Source organism: Saprolegnia diclina, assembly GCF_000281045.1.
Source record: "Saprolegnia diclina VS20 unplaced genomic scaffold supercont1.14, whole genome shotgun sequence".
Lineage (NCBI taxonomy): Eukaryota > Oomycota > Saprolegniomycetes > Saprolegniales > Saprolegniaceae > Saprolegnia > Saprolegnia diclina.
This window is the reverse complement of record NW_008246081.1, coordinates 120,830-135,557: the sequence shown is the minus strand read 5'-3', so window position 1 is coordinate 135,557 and position 14,728 is coordinate 120,830. Positions and strand designations below refer to the sequence as shown.

Here is a 14,728-nt window from a genome sequence, read left to right as displayed (position 1 = left end):
ACTTGGTTTTTGCATCGGCCGAGCGTTGAACTTCAAGCTGCATTCTATGCACCGGGCCACGGTGCGTCGGGAAGCGACGGGCAATTTTGGCAGCCGAGATAGGATGCTCTCGTCTATCTGCAGTCGTATCGAGTGCTACGATCTCTGGCACGGCCTTTCGTCCCACGCCATGATCACCGCCCAGCGATAAGGGCCTGTCGGCCGCGCCAACGTCCAACGCTAGCCTCAACGATCCGTGCATGGGCCGTCCCTTTCTACATCAGCAGAGCCCTTCGTCGGACAGCCGCCTCCTCTGCTGTGCGAGTCGTGAACCATGGACGCTGAACACCCGTTGAACTACTGCGCACTTTGCCGCAGTGATGATGCTAGTGCCTGGGAGTACGTTGTGGGCGTAGCGAGATGGAGAGATGTGTTCGCAAGGGATGATTTTTGTCCATAGCTTATAGCCAGCATTAAATATTATTACACTTTTAGTGAGTTGAGCTTAGTCGTAGCCCGTACAAGTTACATTTGATCGACGAAGAACATGATTTCCGACTTGAAGAGCATGTCGAGGGCCGACGACGTCGCGTCGTCGCTGCTCCGGCACGTGGTCGTGTCGAGCGAGAGCGGCGCGGGCTCCGTCTTCGGTGTCTGGTGGCGCATCTCGGGCGTCATGACGTGGCAAAAGAACTCGACTTCGTCAAACCCGAGGACCAGCGGCGCGTCATCGATGCGCGTCGGCGACGACGCCGTGAGCTCGTCGTCGTCCTCGACCTTGTCTTCCTCGAGGAGGCTCGGGAGGCTCAGCGGTGCGGCCTTCTCGTCGTAGGGCGAGAACCGGCGCAGGCGCTTCTTCCGGTCGAGCTTCTTTTGGTTGAGGTTGGCCTTCTCGCGGTGGAAGTCGCAGAGCTTGTGATCCTTGCCGTTGCGCTTCTGGGCGCGGAGGTTGAAGCACTTGCCCGTGCGGTAGCCGCATTTGTGGGCCATGTTGGTGGCCTGCGGATACGTGATCGCGCCAGCTTCGGCCGTGTCCGAGCTCGACGACGACGGCGACGCCGAGACCTCGGTAGGCGCATACGGCGTATAGTCGTCGCAGACGGACCACGACCGGTGGGCCATGTCGTGCGGGCGCGGGTCATGGTACATGCTGGTAAAGTCCTCTGACCACGAGCGTCCGGTCGTCATAGTTGGGTCTTGTCGAGTACAAAGCAAATTGTGGAGTGAGTGCAAGCAGAAAATGCTGCGGCTTGCCGACGCAACAGCAGGTGGGTATATAACTCGGTGCAGAGTGGGAGGCCGCCGTGGGACACTGCGCCTTTCTAAGCCCGGCCAACCGGCCGATGCATCCAGCGTGTAAACTTGCAAGAGTGGTGACACTGCCCGTGACAGCGCGGCCACCTGACGATATGATTGCCCGCGGGTGCAACACTCGCCACAATACACGACGCCAACAGAAACTTGTCGTCGTTGGCAGCAGCAGAAGCGCCGTCATGGTCGCTCGCACGAGCAAATAGGTCTGGCGCGATCTCACGCGTAAATTATTCGAATCGGCGCGCGCTTCGCGCATCGTCCCGACCGTCGACCAGTCGTCCGTCGCACAGCGAGTACTACGTCATCCAATGTTCGCATCTAATGAGGGTACTAAGGAGGCAAAGTCCTGCGTTGCTAGACAGCCGCTCGGCCGACGACACGACCACCGCCTTGGCTACCGGCGTCGTTGGCAGAGCTCGTTGGCAGCGCTCGAGCGGCGGAGCTTGATCTTCTCGGTTACCACCGTCTTGGTTGTGCAGTGCTTTCGATGCGAAGGTTGTTGGGTGGCCGTCGGAGTACCCAATCAGAGGACATTGCCGTCGCGCCTCGGCTTCATTGTGCGTCCAGTACGACGAGCTACGACACTACTAGCGGCTACTCGGTCGAAGAAACCCAAGCAGCAAGCTTCTTCTTCACAGCGGAGAACTTTGCAGAAAAAAGGGCCACCACCAAGCACCAAGTGCAAGCCAGATGGTTCGAGCACTCGACGACAGGCTGCTTGGATCACGGAAGATGCCGGAAGCCTGAACGCTCTTCCGAGCGTATAATGGTCTGGGGTATCGCCCGTCTGCGGCCGCGATCGCTCTCGGAGATCATGGACGTGCCTTGTCTAGGTCGTCCCGTCGCTGGCTCGACCGTATTTCGGGTCGAGATCAGCTACTCGTTGCCGGATCATTCTAGGACTTGCTCCCTTGGCTTCAATCACGGGCCAAGAGGGGCTGATTATCCTACTCTGGCGCTTTGATAGCCCGCTGCGACCTCGCGCTTTGCGTTGTAGCCACACGCGCAGAGAATGCGCAATCTGTTGAAGGCAAACTGTCAGGTTTGACCACCATATGCTCTGCAGCTCTTCTCGGCCGCAGAGAGCACGACCAACAAAAGCGTTGTTTATTCAACTGGCATCTGCGACCCGCCAGGGACTAATGGGTCATCCGCCGTGGTTTTCAATGGCTCGATGCGAGCTCTGCCGCGCCGCTCGTGCTTGTTTACACTGGTGCGCTCTCGAGTAGCACTGACGTCTCTGCGGGTTTAGCGCCAATCCAACGCGGCGTTGCGTCGTCGATCGATGCGCAGGAAGCTCCGCAGTCTCGTAGCTATTGTTACTGGCTGGCATTGCCGTGCACTGGGACATGTTGCCGCAACAACGACGGTGGCCTCCAGCTCTCGAAACCGGGTCGCGCTCGCCGCCTCATTGACAGCAAGGATCGTGTCTCTCGTCCCGGCGCGTCGCCCCGCCGATTCGAAAATTAGCTAATGATTGGGCAAACGTGGCGTCGTGGGAGGCAAGGGAGGAGGCCTGAAACAAGGTCGTGCGATCTTAGAAGACGACATGAGAATGGCTGGCTTAGACGAGCCGGAAGCCCACGAAAGTGAAGCAGCCATGTGAGAAGAGGCCAGCACTCATCAGGTTTTCGTTGTTTGTGAGCGATTTCGGGGCGTCGTGCATACCAGCACATGCTGTATACGATACTAAACGACCAATGTGCCACATGGCCCCGTATGTACTGTACACTTAGCACGACGTGCCTGACAAGGACGGACCCAAGACTGTCGGATGCAAGACACTTCAAGCCTCGACGAAGGACGGGCGAGGGTCCCAACTGATGGCTTCCATCGTGTCTGTGCGACGCCTGATCCCTCCCGCCCCGCCAACGTTGCACTTTGCCGAATTGCCGATCTTCCTGCCTTCTTGGATGCAGATTATTCTGTTCATGTCGCACGCCACCTGTTGCGTTCTTGAAGGCGGCCATGTGGCGGTCCAAGGTGAAAGAGATCCAGGCGCTTCCTCGAGGTCGGGCAAGGCAGTGGCGCAGGACCCTCGTCGCGCCACGTATTACGCCGCGATGATAAGACGGTACGGTCCAATGAGAGCGCGGGCGGCGGCCGCGTCGTTGCTCATAACGTGGGACGACTGCATATTCATGCCAAGAAAGCTACTCGTTGAGTGTAATCATGAGGCAGGGCGCGTCGTTTCGATCGGCGGCGTCTCCAGGCGCGATCCGCCGACCTCGGATCAGGCTCCCATTCGAGCTCAGTAGCCTTGATTTCAACCCAGGCCTGTCCATCATCCTCTTCCTAGTACTAGTACTCGGCAGCGATGCAAGTGTACTGTACGCAGCCGAGAGAGGCATTTGCACGAGGTACGAAAGACGAGACAAGGAGCATGGGCTGTCGCGGTCGTGGCTGCAACGACGCCCTTGCGCTGCGCCCATTTGGAGGATCTGGTCGTCCTGTGTGCCACTCACTTCTACGAGGATTCAAGGCTCTTGCAACGAGTACTATGAATGTACGCTGCTTATTCCGCTCTACAATGACGAGCCACGACCACAGTCGAGATTCCACCGTGGGGCACAGCTACTGAAATACCGGTACATTACCAAGCCGACGACTGACTCATCACTCGCCTTGGCCAAAGAAGCCGCAGATACATAGCACAGCGTTGAGCGCGTCAACGTTGGCCGTCGACGGGGCGAGGCTACGTGCACGCCAGCACCACCGGAAGATGTCCCGGACGCACGCATCCATGTCTGCAAGAAGCAGCTTGTCGAGGCGAGCCAGGAGCGCGTAGAGCCACACGGCGCGCAGTCGCGAGAGCGCGGGGACGTCGTCGTCGTCCTCGAGCCAATGAAGCATCGTGTGCAGCAGCCGGCGCGTCATGATCTGGTCCATTTGCACCAAGGTGCGCACGTGCGGCGGCGTCGAGGCAAAGACCTTGCGCCATCCATCTTCGTCGCCTAGCTTGGGCACAATCATGGTGCGCGGAATACTATAGCTTGTCTCGACGTGCACGAGGTACTGTCGGACGTCGGCAAAGTCGGACGTGATCTCCATGGCCTGCGCGGCCGAGAGCCCGCGATTCGCAGGGAATGGCGGCAGGTCCGGCAGGAAGATGTCGTGGATCGTCGTGGGCGCGGGCGGTGGCAACGACGCAATGGCTACTGCGGTGACGTCGGGCAGCGACGCCGCCTCATGCCGCACCCGCCAGAGGTACTCCTGCGCGTCTGCTGGCGGCAACTGCGCGTTGGCTCGGTACGTGTACTCGGCGAGGACCTCAGGCGACACTGCGTCAACGGGCAGCACAGCATCGTCCATCGTGCGAGTTGTGATTGGTGGGAAATTCGAAGCCCCATAAATAGTGTTGATCATAGTAATCACGCATATAGTGTACGTTGAAGCACTGCAACTCGTGCAATTCTTGATCCACGACGCCAACTGAGTCGACATCGCTTCGGTGAAGCCGAGCTTGCTGGAGTTCATCACACAGCCTATATCAACAGCGACAAGCTGTTGGTGAGCTTCGGGTTCCGTGGTTGAGGGCCTTGAACATGTCACTTGCAAAATCGGCAATGGCAGGCCTGGACATACACTGCAGCCAAAAGTAATGTAGAGCTATCTGCTGTGAAGCGTGTGATGACTATTGGACTGAGGTACTGGCACGCTCTATCCATGGCTCTTGCGAGTATGGTGCACGTACTGCTGTCAAGGCTGCTGAGAGTGAACCAGCTCCGTGAGAACTGGATTGTTGACGTCTCCGTGGCGCTGGACGATCCCCAAACGTTCAGTTCTGGAGCTCTTGCGTGGTCTCCAGATCCTGCGTCGGGTGGTCTCTGGACACCTTGCATGCCGAGATTGGGCCTGCTTTCAATCGAGCAGTGGTACCTATTACAAAGCGCTTTTTTCAAAAAAAATCACACTATTTGCGTATGGAATGGCGGTGCTGGGTTTTATACTAGGTGTTTGTATGGAAACTATTATAATATTATTGTCGAAAGATCTGCCCGAGTTTCCATGCCATTGAGAAATTGTTCCATGTTGATGGAGCAACGAGCCGACGCATGGAGGCCCGGGCGCGGGTACACGCTCATGCTTGTCTTGCTGCTGTGCATGCCACTGCGTGTGATGGCTGCGATGCTCGACGTGCCGATGGGCGACTTCCAGCGAGCGGCAGCCATGACGACCGACGACGCGGACCTGCGTGAGACCGGCGACGACATGCGCCTTGGCCACTTGGACTACGACGAGCTGTACGCCTCCGTGAAGGCGTTCGAAGCAGAGAACGCGCTACCCAAGCCTCGACCACAGAGCCAGAAGGTCGAGGTCTGGCTCGGCGGCGTGCTGTACAAATCGCCAGCGATCGTGCCCGAGTCGCCATTTCGCGTCGCGGGCAGCCGTGGCCTCAGCAAGATGGACTCGCGCGTGCACCTCGAGCCGACGCCGATGGGTGCGATTGATAGCAGCAACACCAAGGACGAGCGGGACGTGACCTTTGGCGACGCGGTCGTCCGCCTCGCCCCATCGTGGGTCGACTTTGGCGTCACGGCAACCGGCATTCCGTCGATGCGGACGCTCGAGATTAGTTACTTTGGTGGCGCCGACGACTACGAAGACGACGAAGACGCGCTCGTCATCACGAACGCCGAGGTGCCGGACAAGGCTTTTTTGTTTGCCGACGTCTTCTTCCCCATGGTCATCAAGCCCGGGGCCTCGACCTCCATGCACATGCTCTTCTTGCCCCGCGAGGCCGGCACGACCCGAGCAACTGTGAATTTACACACGTCGCGGGGCGTCATCGAGTATACGGTGCAGGGAACTGGCCGCTTCAACGCTTACGAGAGCCACGTGCACGTTGCGATCGTCCCGCCTGGCACGCGCTACGAGCCGTCGCTCCTGCTCTTCAACCCGCACGACGAGGTCGAGGCGAGTCGTATGCGCAAGGCCTCACGCTGTGCAATAGGTGCTCCGCGTCAACGAGGTGTTTACGACTGAGGGATTCCTGCACCTGGTGCTGCCGCCGACCGACTCGGACAGCGCGGGGCAGTGGGAGATCCCGCCCCATGCGACCAAAGAGATCATGCGGCTCTCGTTCGCCTCGGGCGTTGCCGGCAACTTCAACGCCTTCGTGCGCATCGAAACCAGCGTCGACAATCTGCTGTTGCCCGTGGACCTCACGGTGCTGCCCGGCGGTCTCCACGCCGATGTGCATGGGTTGGACTTTGGCTACTTGACGTCCGACGACGAGGTATACCTCTTGCGATACCGTCATATATGAAATGTCGACGGTATAGCGTCATCATATCGCGCTGGATCTGTTCAACACGGCCGCCGTCCCCGTCCTTGTCCAAGGCGTGAGTCTCCGGGTTGCCGACCCGCACATCTCGGTCATCATCCAAGGATCCCACGTCATTGCGCCCTACACGCGCGTCAAGAACGCCATGATCCTCACGTATCAGTCGCCCCTTCCTGGCCTCGCCACCGGCGCGCTCACGCTGCACACCAACATCTCGACAACGCCCGAGATCTCGCTCTTGTACCAGGCGCGGCGACTCGACGGGGCGCTGACGTACACGGCGGTTGCCTCGTCGCCATCCACACACGTCGTTACGCTTCGCAACCGCTTTGACGTGCCGCTGCGACTCGTCGATGTCGACGTCGACGACGCATCGGTGCGAGGCGCATCGTGCTCCGTCGTACGATGGCCGAATGCGACGACGGTGGCTCCGGGCGGTCGGTGGGCCGACGTCGTTGTCACGTGCAACCGCCGTCACGTGTTGTATGCGGACGAAGTGGCGTTGCGGGTGCAGACGAACGGCACCAAACACGTGGTCTCGGTCGCGTGGGCGCCGCCGAGTCTCGTCGTCGACACGGCCAAAGGTCTAGTAGATGTGTCGTTGGACAAGCCAGCAAACCGGACGCTTTTGTGGGACCTCGGCAACATTTCCGTCTCGACGCACCGGCAAGAGACGTTGAATTTGACCAACCTCAACGCCGACGCGATCGATGTGACGCAGCTGCACGTGTTCACGGACACGATTCGGTACTCGCTGGGCCGGCTACTGCCGTCGATGGCGGTCGCGCCGTCGGTCGGTGACGCCGGAAACGACTGGATGCGCCGGCATCCCGCGTACGGCAGTCAGCCCCACGTCGACGCGATGAGCGAACACATGGCCAAGTTCGCGTGCTCCATGCGTGTCTCGCCTGACGCCCGCTTGTAGGGTGCAGTTGAACATGCCGGTCCGAGCGCAGCCGCTGCTGACGATCGCACCGGGTTACGTGGCGTCGTTAGCGCTGCGCGTCCGCCCGGTGGCCGGCGGTCGCATGGACGCGGTGGCTCTTTCGATCACAACGCTGACCGAGACGATTCATATTCATGTAAGATACACGGCAGTCGACGGGGCGATAGCTCCGGCGCGCCCCAAAGTGCGGCTCCCGATGCTGTACCCGGGCAAAGCCGAGGAGGTCTCGCTTTTGTATATTAGTACATTTGCGCATCCCGTGGCTGTGTCGGGCATCCGGGTCTCGGACCGCCGCATGCAAATCGTCTCGGGCAGCTCGATCTTGCAGCCGCACGCGACGACGGAGGTGGCCAAGCTCATCGTGTCGCCCGCGTATGCGCTCGCGTGCAGCAACCGCGACCGGTTCGCCGACTGCATGGTGCCGCAGTCGATCGGGTACAAGGCGCCGCCGCTGTCGACGTTTGGACAGCTCGTGACGCGGACCGACTTGGAGGCGTACCGCGATCGCGTCCAGCGGTTCGTTCAGCTGCAGACGTCCGGCCAGACGATCGTCGAGATGAAAGTGCAGCTGGACACGGACCTCGTGCATATTGCGCCGATGCTCGTGCGCATGCCGATGACGCGGCCCAAGCTCTCGGACGGCACGCTTGTCTTTGCCGTCACGCACGTTGGCAACGTCTCGAGCGCGTATCTCGAGGTCGAGAACCCGTCCAACGTCACGATCGACGTCGGGCTCGTCATCGAGAAGGACGCTAGCAACGACGTCTTCTTTTGCGCCAGCCATGCCGACGACGACAAGTGCGTCACGGCGTGGCACAAGCGTGACGCGTCGACCTTCAACTTTATGCTGAGTCCCGACGCGATGGAGAAGCACGTCCTGGCGCCGGGGGAGGTGCGCCAGCTCGGCCCCGTTCGATTTGCGCCCGACCTCGTCAAGGAGTACGTCGGGCGCATCTACTTGCGCAACTCGCTGAGCCACATTGAGCCGATTGTGATCCGCGGTCTCGGAGGCCGGGGCAAGGCTGTGCTTGACGCTACGACCGTCGATGGCATCGAAACACTCCGCTTTCGGAATGCAAATGTCGGCGCTGTCGTCGTCTCCAACGCCGGCGAGCTGCCTCTCTCTGTTCTCAGTGTCTCGTGCCCCGACTGCATCTGCGGCGACGGAACCACGGGCTTTTGCATCGAGTCGTTGCCGAGCGTGCGCGTGCTGCACCCATCGACAGCGCTGCAGTTGAACGTTACATATACGCCAAGCTGCTACTACACGCAAGAGCACGCTGTCGTGACCGTCATGACGTCGTCGGGGCCGCTCGAGCTCCTGCTGCAAGGCATGGTGACGGACGTAGCCGCCTGCCTCGCGCGCAGCGGCAGCGCCTGGTATGTGCTTCTGGCCAAGTGCGCGATCTGGCTCTGCTTTGCGCTCGTCGTCGGCCAGATGCTCTACTACACGGGCGACGTCCTCGTGGCCGACACGAAGCAGTGCCCGATGGACGACCGCTTCGGCTACGAGCGTTTGGACGTTGCGCCAGACGAAGACGCGACCGATGGCAACTGTGAGACGTTGACGGACCTGCCCGACGTCTTGATCGCCGACATGGAGTCGATCGAAGCTGAAGTGGACGCCAGTTGGGCCTTCACTGTCCTCCGACGTCCGGCGGTCAACAAGCTTCTCGAGAAACGCAAGACGCTGCGAGAGAGGGCGGCCGCTGGCGACGCCAAGCGCCTCGCACTCGTCTCGTCACTCAGCCCGACCAGCATCGACTTCTACGACGCACCGAAACCACCGAGAAAGAAGAAGGCGGCCCAAAAGCTGCGCGTGGCCGAGCCGGCGACGACGCCGACACCCGTTGGCAGTAGCAACGCGACGGCAAAACCAACAGCTCATGCGCCAGAAGCGGTGCCGACCGAGAACGCGGTGGAGATCGTCCACCGAGTCGACAAACTCATCGTGGTCGACATTGGCGTCGCATCTCCCGATGCGGAAATGTCTCTGGCATCTCCGGTCGCAAATTTGCCCACGAACGACATTGCGACACCCGTGCCTCTGGATGTACCGACGCTCTTGGAGCCCGATGTTCCGAGCGATGACGAAGCCCAAGAGCAAGCCCAAGCACTCGACAGACCTTCTCCCGTGGCCACCAATGTGAGCAAGCTGGCGCCTGCCGAAGAGCCGCCGGGCGATGTGCCACCGACTCAAGATGCGGCCTTCGACGACGTTGGCGCAGAAGCAACGAGTGACGACGAGACGTCGACGGCTGTTGACGACGATCTTTCCACGCGCACGAGCGAGGACGTGTCGGGTACGGACGACGACGCGAGTGCCATAAGCGACGGTGATGACTCGGAGCTCGTCGTTGTCGACTGCCCGGCGCCAGTGATCGACGACAAGGAACAGGTCGACGACTACATCTCCGAGATCTTTGACCACGTGGCGCTGCCACCAGTGGCGCTACCACTGGTGGCTCCACCAGTGCTGACAGCGTCACGCGTGCGGGCGCCGCCGGGGTTTAGCGCCGCCGACGCCGATCCGTCATCCGTGTCGTTGACGTACTCGCAGCTGCAGGAGCAGCAGCGCATGCTTGCTTCCCTCGAGACGGAGCTCGCGGATGACGACATGTGGGCGCTGGGCCCTCTCGACGACTCTACAAGCGCCTTCCAAGCCCCGCTCTCGCTCTTTGGATCGTCGTACTTTACGGGCAAAGCGCCGGGCTTCATTGGCTCGAAAGCGCCGACGTCGCGCCTGTCGTCGCACCGGTTCTTTGACGACGGCGCCGACCTCGCGAGTCTCGGCGGCACCAAGTTCCCGTTCGAGAGCTCGAAAGACGTCTTTCTCGGGTCGGAGGCGATCGACGACAACGCCGACCGGCGTGCGTTTGGCTTTTGGTAACTGCGACGTAAACCGAGAGCATTGGCCTTGTACATAACTATTGTTGTGTGAGAAAATGTACACGTATATTCAGATTAGGCAGCAGTAGGCTCAGTAGGCTGACAAACAGAAGGTGCGGTCGTGCTCTGGGCCCGACGCGCGTGCGCCAGCACGACTACTGCAACAGCAAGGGCCGTGAGCGCGACGGCCAGTACAGCTAGTGTGGGAAGACTGGCAGCAACGACGTGGTGGGCAGCGTCGTTGCCACTGGCGGTTAGTGCGACCATCGACGACCGAGGACATGGGGCGTACACGGACGGCGGTACGGTGGCAATCCGCGCACAGAAGCGACAACCCGAGCTCGGGATGCATCCGAGACCGCCTTGGGTGAGGCACGAAGCATCGGCGAAGACGTCAAGACCGGCTTGGTAGTCGCCGCGTGAGACGCTGCAGATTGCAGACGTAGCTGTGGGTGACGGTGCAGCTGTCGTCGGTGCCAGTGTTCGCGTCGGTGTTGTTGTCGTCGGAGCAAGCGTTCGCGTCGGTGCCGTCGTTGTGGGTGGACGTGTGGTCGTCGGCATAGTTGTTGTCGGCGCGCCTGTCTTGGGAGTCTCCGTTGGCGGAACCGAAGTCGTCATGCCCGCGCACGGCGCAAAGCCGGCCGACTGCGGAGTCCAAGCCGTCGCGCAAAACCGACACTGCGTCGAGCCAATGCAACCGACCGCCTGAGACCCGGGGCACGTCGTGTCGACTTGAGCTGAGATACCAAGCGTGGTGGTTTCCGCCGGAAAGAGTGCCGAGCACGTGGTCACTGGCATGGTCGTGGGTGTTGGTGTCGTGGGCCGCGGCGTAGGCTTTGGCGTGGCCGTCGTGGGCAATGGCGCACTGCTCTTGAAGGGGCATGGCACGAACGGCTGCGACGATGAGCTCGTCGGGAGCTTGCAGTATCGACACGTGGCGCTGTAGCAGCCCAGACCGTTGCACGGCGAGAGAGCGTAGGCAAGAATCCCTTGGTGAAGGTTGCCGGCGTCGATGGCGTTCAAGCACGGGTCGTTGAAGCCGCACCAGTTGGTGTCAACCACCGAGGCACTGCTGCCGACCACCGAACTCGTCTCAACGCCGCGCGTTGTGAACGTCGTTCTCGCCCACGCACTGTTGACAAGCGCATTGGTCCAGAGGGGGTACGCGCGCGTGCTGACGTCCGAGACGCCGGTGCCCGTCGTCGGCAACGTCGCGGTGATGACGACGCTAGGGCAGCCCGACGCTGGACAGGCCGTGGTTGCGTCCAATCGCGCTTGGGTCTGCTGGAGGCGGAAGACGAGGAGCGCGCGAGCAGCGTCGAAGAAGAAGCAGTTGGTGCACGTGGTCGCCGTCGCGGATGGCATCACACTGAGCGCCACGCCGCGGCCGTCGACGACCTGCGTGATTCTCGACCCGATCGGGTAGCAAACAGCAATCGTGTGAACGTCGCCGACGACCCCATTGACGAGGTTGAACCGAAGGATCGGAGGCGTCCGCGTTAAAAAGTTGACAACGTACGTGGCGCCGACTGAAAGCGACGGGTGGTAGAGGTACCCGCCGGCATCGGGGATGTACTGTCCCGCAAACGAAAGCGTCGGCGGCGATGTCAAGCTCGCGTCACGGTCCATGCGGGCTACGAGCAGGTTGCCGTACTTGGCGAGATTCACGCCATCCGTGTCGATCTGGACGATCTCAAAGTTGTTGTAGCGATGAGGGCACGCGAGGCCGTACGACGGGCTGCGACGGCACTGCTGCGTGTAATAGAGGCCCCAGTCGGGTAAGACGATCGCCCCCGGTTGACCTACGCGCGCATGAGCGCACTCGACGAGGATTAGGGTCTACCCGAGATGGACCCGGACGCATCTTGGACGACATTGGTGAACCCGCCGTCGCTCTGCCGGTCGAGAATGTAGACAGGGTACGCCGTGTTGGGGAACGAGCAGTTGACGATCGTCGTCGTCGTCGCCATCATAAATGTGTTGAACGCCCGGGCGCCGATCGCGGGGTTGATAACGCCCATGCACGACTGGGAGTAGTAGTTGCGGAAGACGACGTTTTCCAAAAAGTGCGGACCGTCATAGAGCACGACACCGATTTTGATGAGGTCCGTGAGCATGAACGCGCTCTCCGACCGGCCTTCGAGGAACGCGACGCTCTGCCACTCGGTCTCGACGAGGTTGCCGCGGTTGGCCGTGTTGCCGACAAGCAGCGAGTTGCGCAGCGTGCCGTTGACAGGCGCCGTCGGCGTGTTGCCCGTCGTTAAAAACTGAACGCCTATGCAATTTCCATGAGCATTTGGTCGGTCGCAGCAGCAGTCGTACCTTCGCGGACGTCGCCGAGCTTCCAGTTGTCGAGGACGATCTCAAAGATGCGAAACCAGCCGCCTTGGCGCGCGTGATGGACCGTAAAGTCGGAGATGACTGTGATGGACGTCGGACTGTAGCCTTGCGCGAACGCGCCGCCGGCGTTCACGAGCGGCATGTCGCCGCCGTCAAAGTCGGGGCTGTCGATGCGAAAGGCATTCCAAACCGAGTGCACGTGGTTGCCAGTGCAGAGCTTGAGCGGCGTCTTGAAGGGCACAAGTGCATTGTACAAGCCGGTGCCGTAGCTCGGGTTCTTGGCGAGGAGCCGCGTGTGGATCCAGAACCCACTGCCTTCGACGCCCGCGACAGCATTGTTGGTGAACACGTTGTCGCCGTTCGTGATCCAAAAGGCGCTGAGGCCAAAGCGGTCGTCCGACCCGAGGCGGAAGGGTCCGTCGAGCTTCTCGCGCACGAGCACGACGAGGTTGGCGTCAAACACGTTGTTGAACTCGGCGCCGTCTTCGAGGAACATGGCGTGCCCCGACGTGTTGAACGCGACGTTGCTCTGGACGCGAACGTTCTGGGTGCCGTGGATCGTCACGGCGCGCATGAACGAGTCCCGAATCGAGTTGGCGCGCAGCAGCGTGCCCGGTGGCGCGGCGCCGCAAAGGTGAAAGTGGATCGGGTACCGCCCGACGATGTCCCCTTGGCCAAACGCCGAGATTTCGACGCCAACGATCTGCGCGGCGGCGAATCCGTTGGTGATCTACTTGACAATAAGCTCTTATCGCGTCCGAGAAGGGACGTACCATGAGGTGCCCGCCAATGTTCTGGCGCTCGATTTGATACCCAGTGCAGCCTCGAAAACGGATGCTGCGAGTGAGGAGCCCGACTTCGGCGCGCTCGTCAATGCCTTCCGTGATCTCACCAAAGTGGTTGTACACCAGCGGCGTGTCGAGCCGGAGGCAGCCGTCGGCGCCAAACCCGACCAGCGTCCGTCTCTCGGAGAAGCGCGGGTCATAGTCCGTCGTGGCGATGACGATGACGTCACCAACGACCCAGTCGACAGGATCGACGACATAAATGCATGTGTCGCCGGCCGACGCGGTGGCCGTTAAGAGCGTCCACGGGTACGACTGTCCCTTCTGCCCATAGAGCGCAATGGAGCCGCCGCGGCGGACGAGGATGCCATTCCGGCGCTCGTTGGACGGGGGGTAGACGCCAGGTGCGCAGCCGAGCGCAATCGTGACCGTGTTCGCATACGGTGTCGCCTCGGACCCGATCGAGAAGGCGCCGTTGATCTCGAGGTTGCCCACCTGAAGGTACGCGTTGGCGGCCGGGTCCACGGTGAGAAGCGCGCCGGCAGCGATGTTGAGCTCGCCGGTGATCGTGTTGCTGTTGCGCAGCGTGACACGGGTGCCGGGCGGAATCGTGACGTTGCCCGCAATGTTGATGCCGGACCAGACGACGTCGGTCCACGCCGCTGCCGCGCAGTGCGAGAGCGCGAAAAGCAGCCACTGCCCACGGTGCATCTTGACCCGAGAGGCAAATGCAAACTGCGGTCGAGTGGCATTCGCAGTAGGACATCCGTTAGGAGAAAAGTATCGGGCGAGATCGGCGCGCGCTCGGCGACCGTTGGCAAGGACGCCGTCGAGAAGATCGAGCCAATTTGCTAGTCCGACACGGGCGTCTTCTTCGACGAAGTGCCTATCATGGCTAGAAACCGCTGGCGCGTTCCGCGCGCGAGAGTTTGTTCACGCACCCGGCTCATGGAACGCCAAGTTCCAAGCAAGCTTTTAGTGACAACCAGGATAGGACCAGACTTGTTGGTCGGTGATTAGGTGGCGGACTGATATTGCGTCTTGGCCCAGAGTGAATTTCAGAAACTCAACGTGCGACAACAATTTACTGGATATAATCAAGATAAAATCTCGGGCAAAGCGCCTACGCGGCCGTCGACCACCGGCGTCCCGAGCACCCCCAGCATCAAGCCATCGCAGCTTTTTGTC

At 60.9% G+C, this 14,728-nt stretch overlaps 5 protein-coding genes across 5 annotated transcripts in view; 1 reads left to right on the top strand and 4 right to left on the bottom strand.

The window, feature by feature from the left end:
* Positions 1-414: 414 nt before the first annotated feature.
* Positions 415-1,207, bottom strand: SDRG_05317 (hypothetical protein). The gene has a single exon (XM_008611030.1). The coding sequence runs from the start codon at positions 1,165-1,167 to the stop codon at positions 505-507; it is 663 nt and encodes a 220-aa protein (XP_008609252.1). The 5' UTR covers positions 1,168-1,207; the 3' UTR covers positions 415-504.
* Positions 1,208-3,627: 2,420 nt separating this feature from the next.
* On the bottom strand, positions 3,628-4,606 carry SDRG_05316 (hypothetical protein; the record flags this gene model as incomplete). The annotated part of the gene is made up of 1 exon (XM_008611029.1): positions 3,628-4,606. A coding segment is annotated over one exon (697 nt), but the record flags the coding sequence as incomplete, so codon positions are not given.
* A 695-nt stretch (positions 4,607-5,301) lies between these two features.
* SDRG_05315 (hypothetical protein) lies at positions 5,302-10,416 on the top strand (the record flags this gene model as incomplete). Its single annotated transcript, XM_008611028.1, has 4 exons — positions 5,302-6,204; positions 6,248-6,532; positions 6,579-7,462; positions 7,506-10,416. The coding sequence occupies 4 exons, from the start codon at positions 5,302-5,304 to the stop codon at positions 10,414-10,416; spliced, it is 4,983 nt and encodes a 1,660-aa protein (XP_008609250.1).
* Positions 10,417-10,465: 49 nt separating this feature from the next.
* SDRG_05314 (hypothetical protein) lies at positions 10,466-14,407 on the bottom strand. The gene is made up of 4 exons (XM_008611027.1): positions 13,529-14,407; positions 12,738-13,485; positions 12,259-12,690; positions 10,466-12,217 (listed from the first exon to the last, which is right to left on the bottom strand). Exons 1-4 carry the CDS (start codon positions 14,249-14,251, stop codon positions 10,491-10,493), a joined length of 3,630 nt encoding a protein of 1,209 aa, XP_008609249.1. The 5' UTR covers positions 14,252-14,407; the 3' UTR covers positions 10,466-10,490.
* Positions 14,408-14,624: 217 nt separating this feature from the next.
* SDRG_05313 (hypothetical protein) overlaps positions 14,625-14,728 on the bottom strand; it is a gene marked incomplete at both ends in the record, with an annotated part of 1,783 nt that continues 1,679 nt past the window's right edge. Inside the window, one exon of the mRNA XM_008611026.1 lies at positions 14,625-14,627. Coding sequence (XP_008609248.1) covers positions 14,625-14,627 — 3 coding nt within the window. The remainder of the gene's footprint in view (positions 14,628-14,728) is intronic.

Coding starts and splice junctions, on each gene's coding strand:
- SDRG_05317 (XM_008611030.1), bottom strand. CDS start 1,167: ATGACGACCGGACGCTCGTGGTCAGAGGACTTTACCAGCATGTACCAT.
- SDRG_05314 (XM_008611027.1), bottom strand. CDS start 14,251: ATGCACCGTGGGCAGTGGCTGCTTTTCGCGCTCTCGCACTGCGCGGCA. Junction 13,486..13,528: donor ACATTGGCGGGCACCTCATG/GTACGTCCCTTC, acceptor ATTGTCAAGTAG/ATCACCAACGGATTCGCCGC. Junction 12,691..12,737: donor GCTCGGCGACGTCCGCGAAG/GTACGACTGCTG, acceptor GAAATTGCATAG/GCGTTCAGTTTTTAACGACG.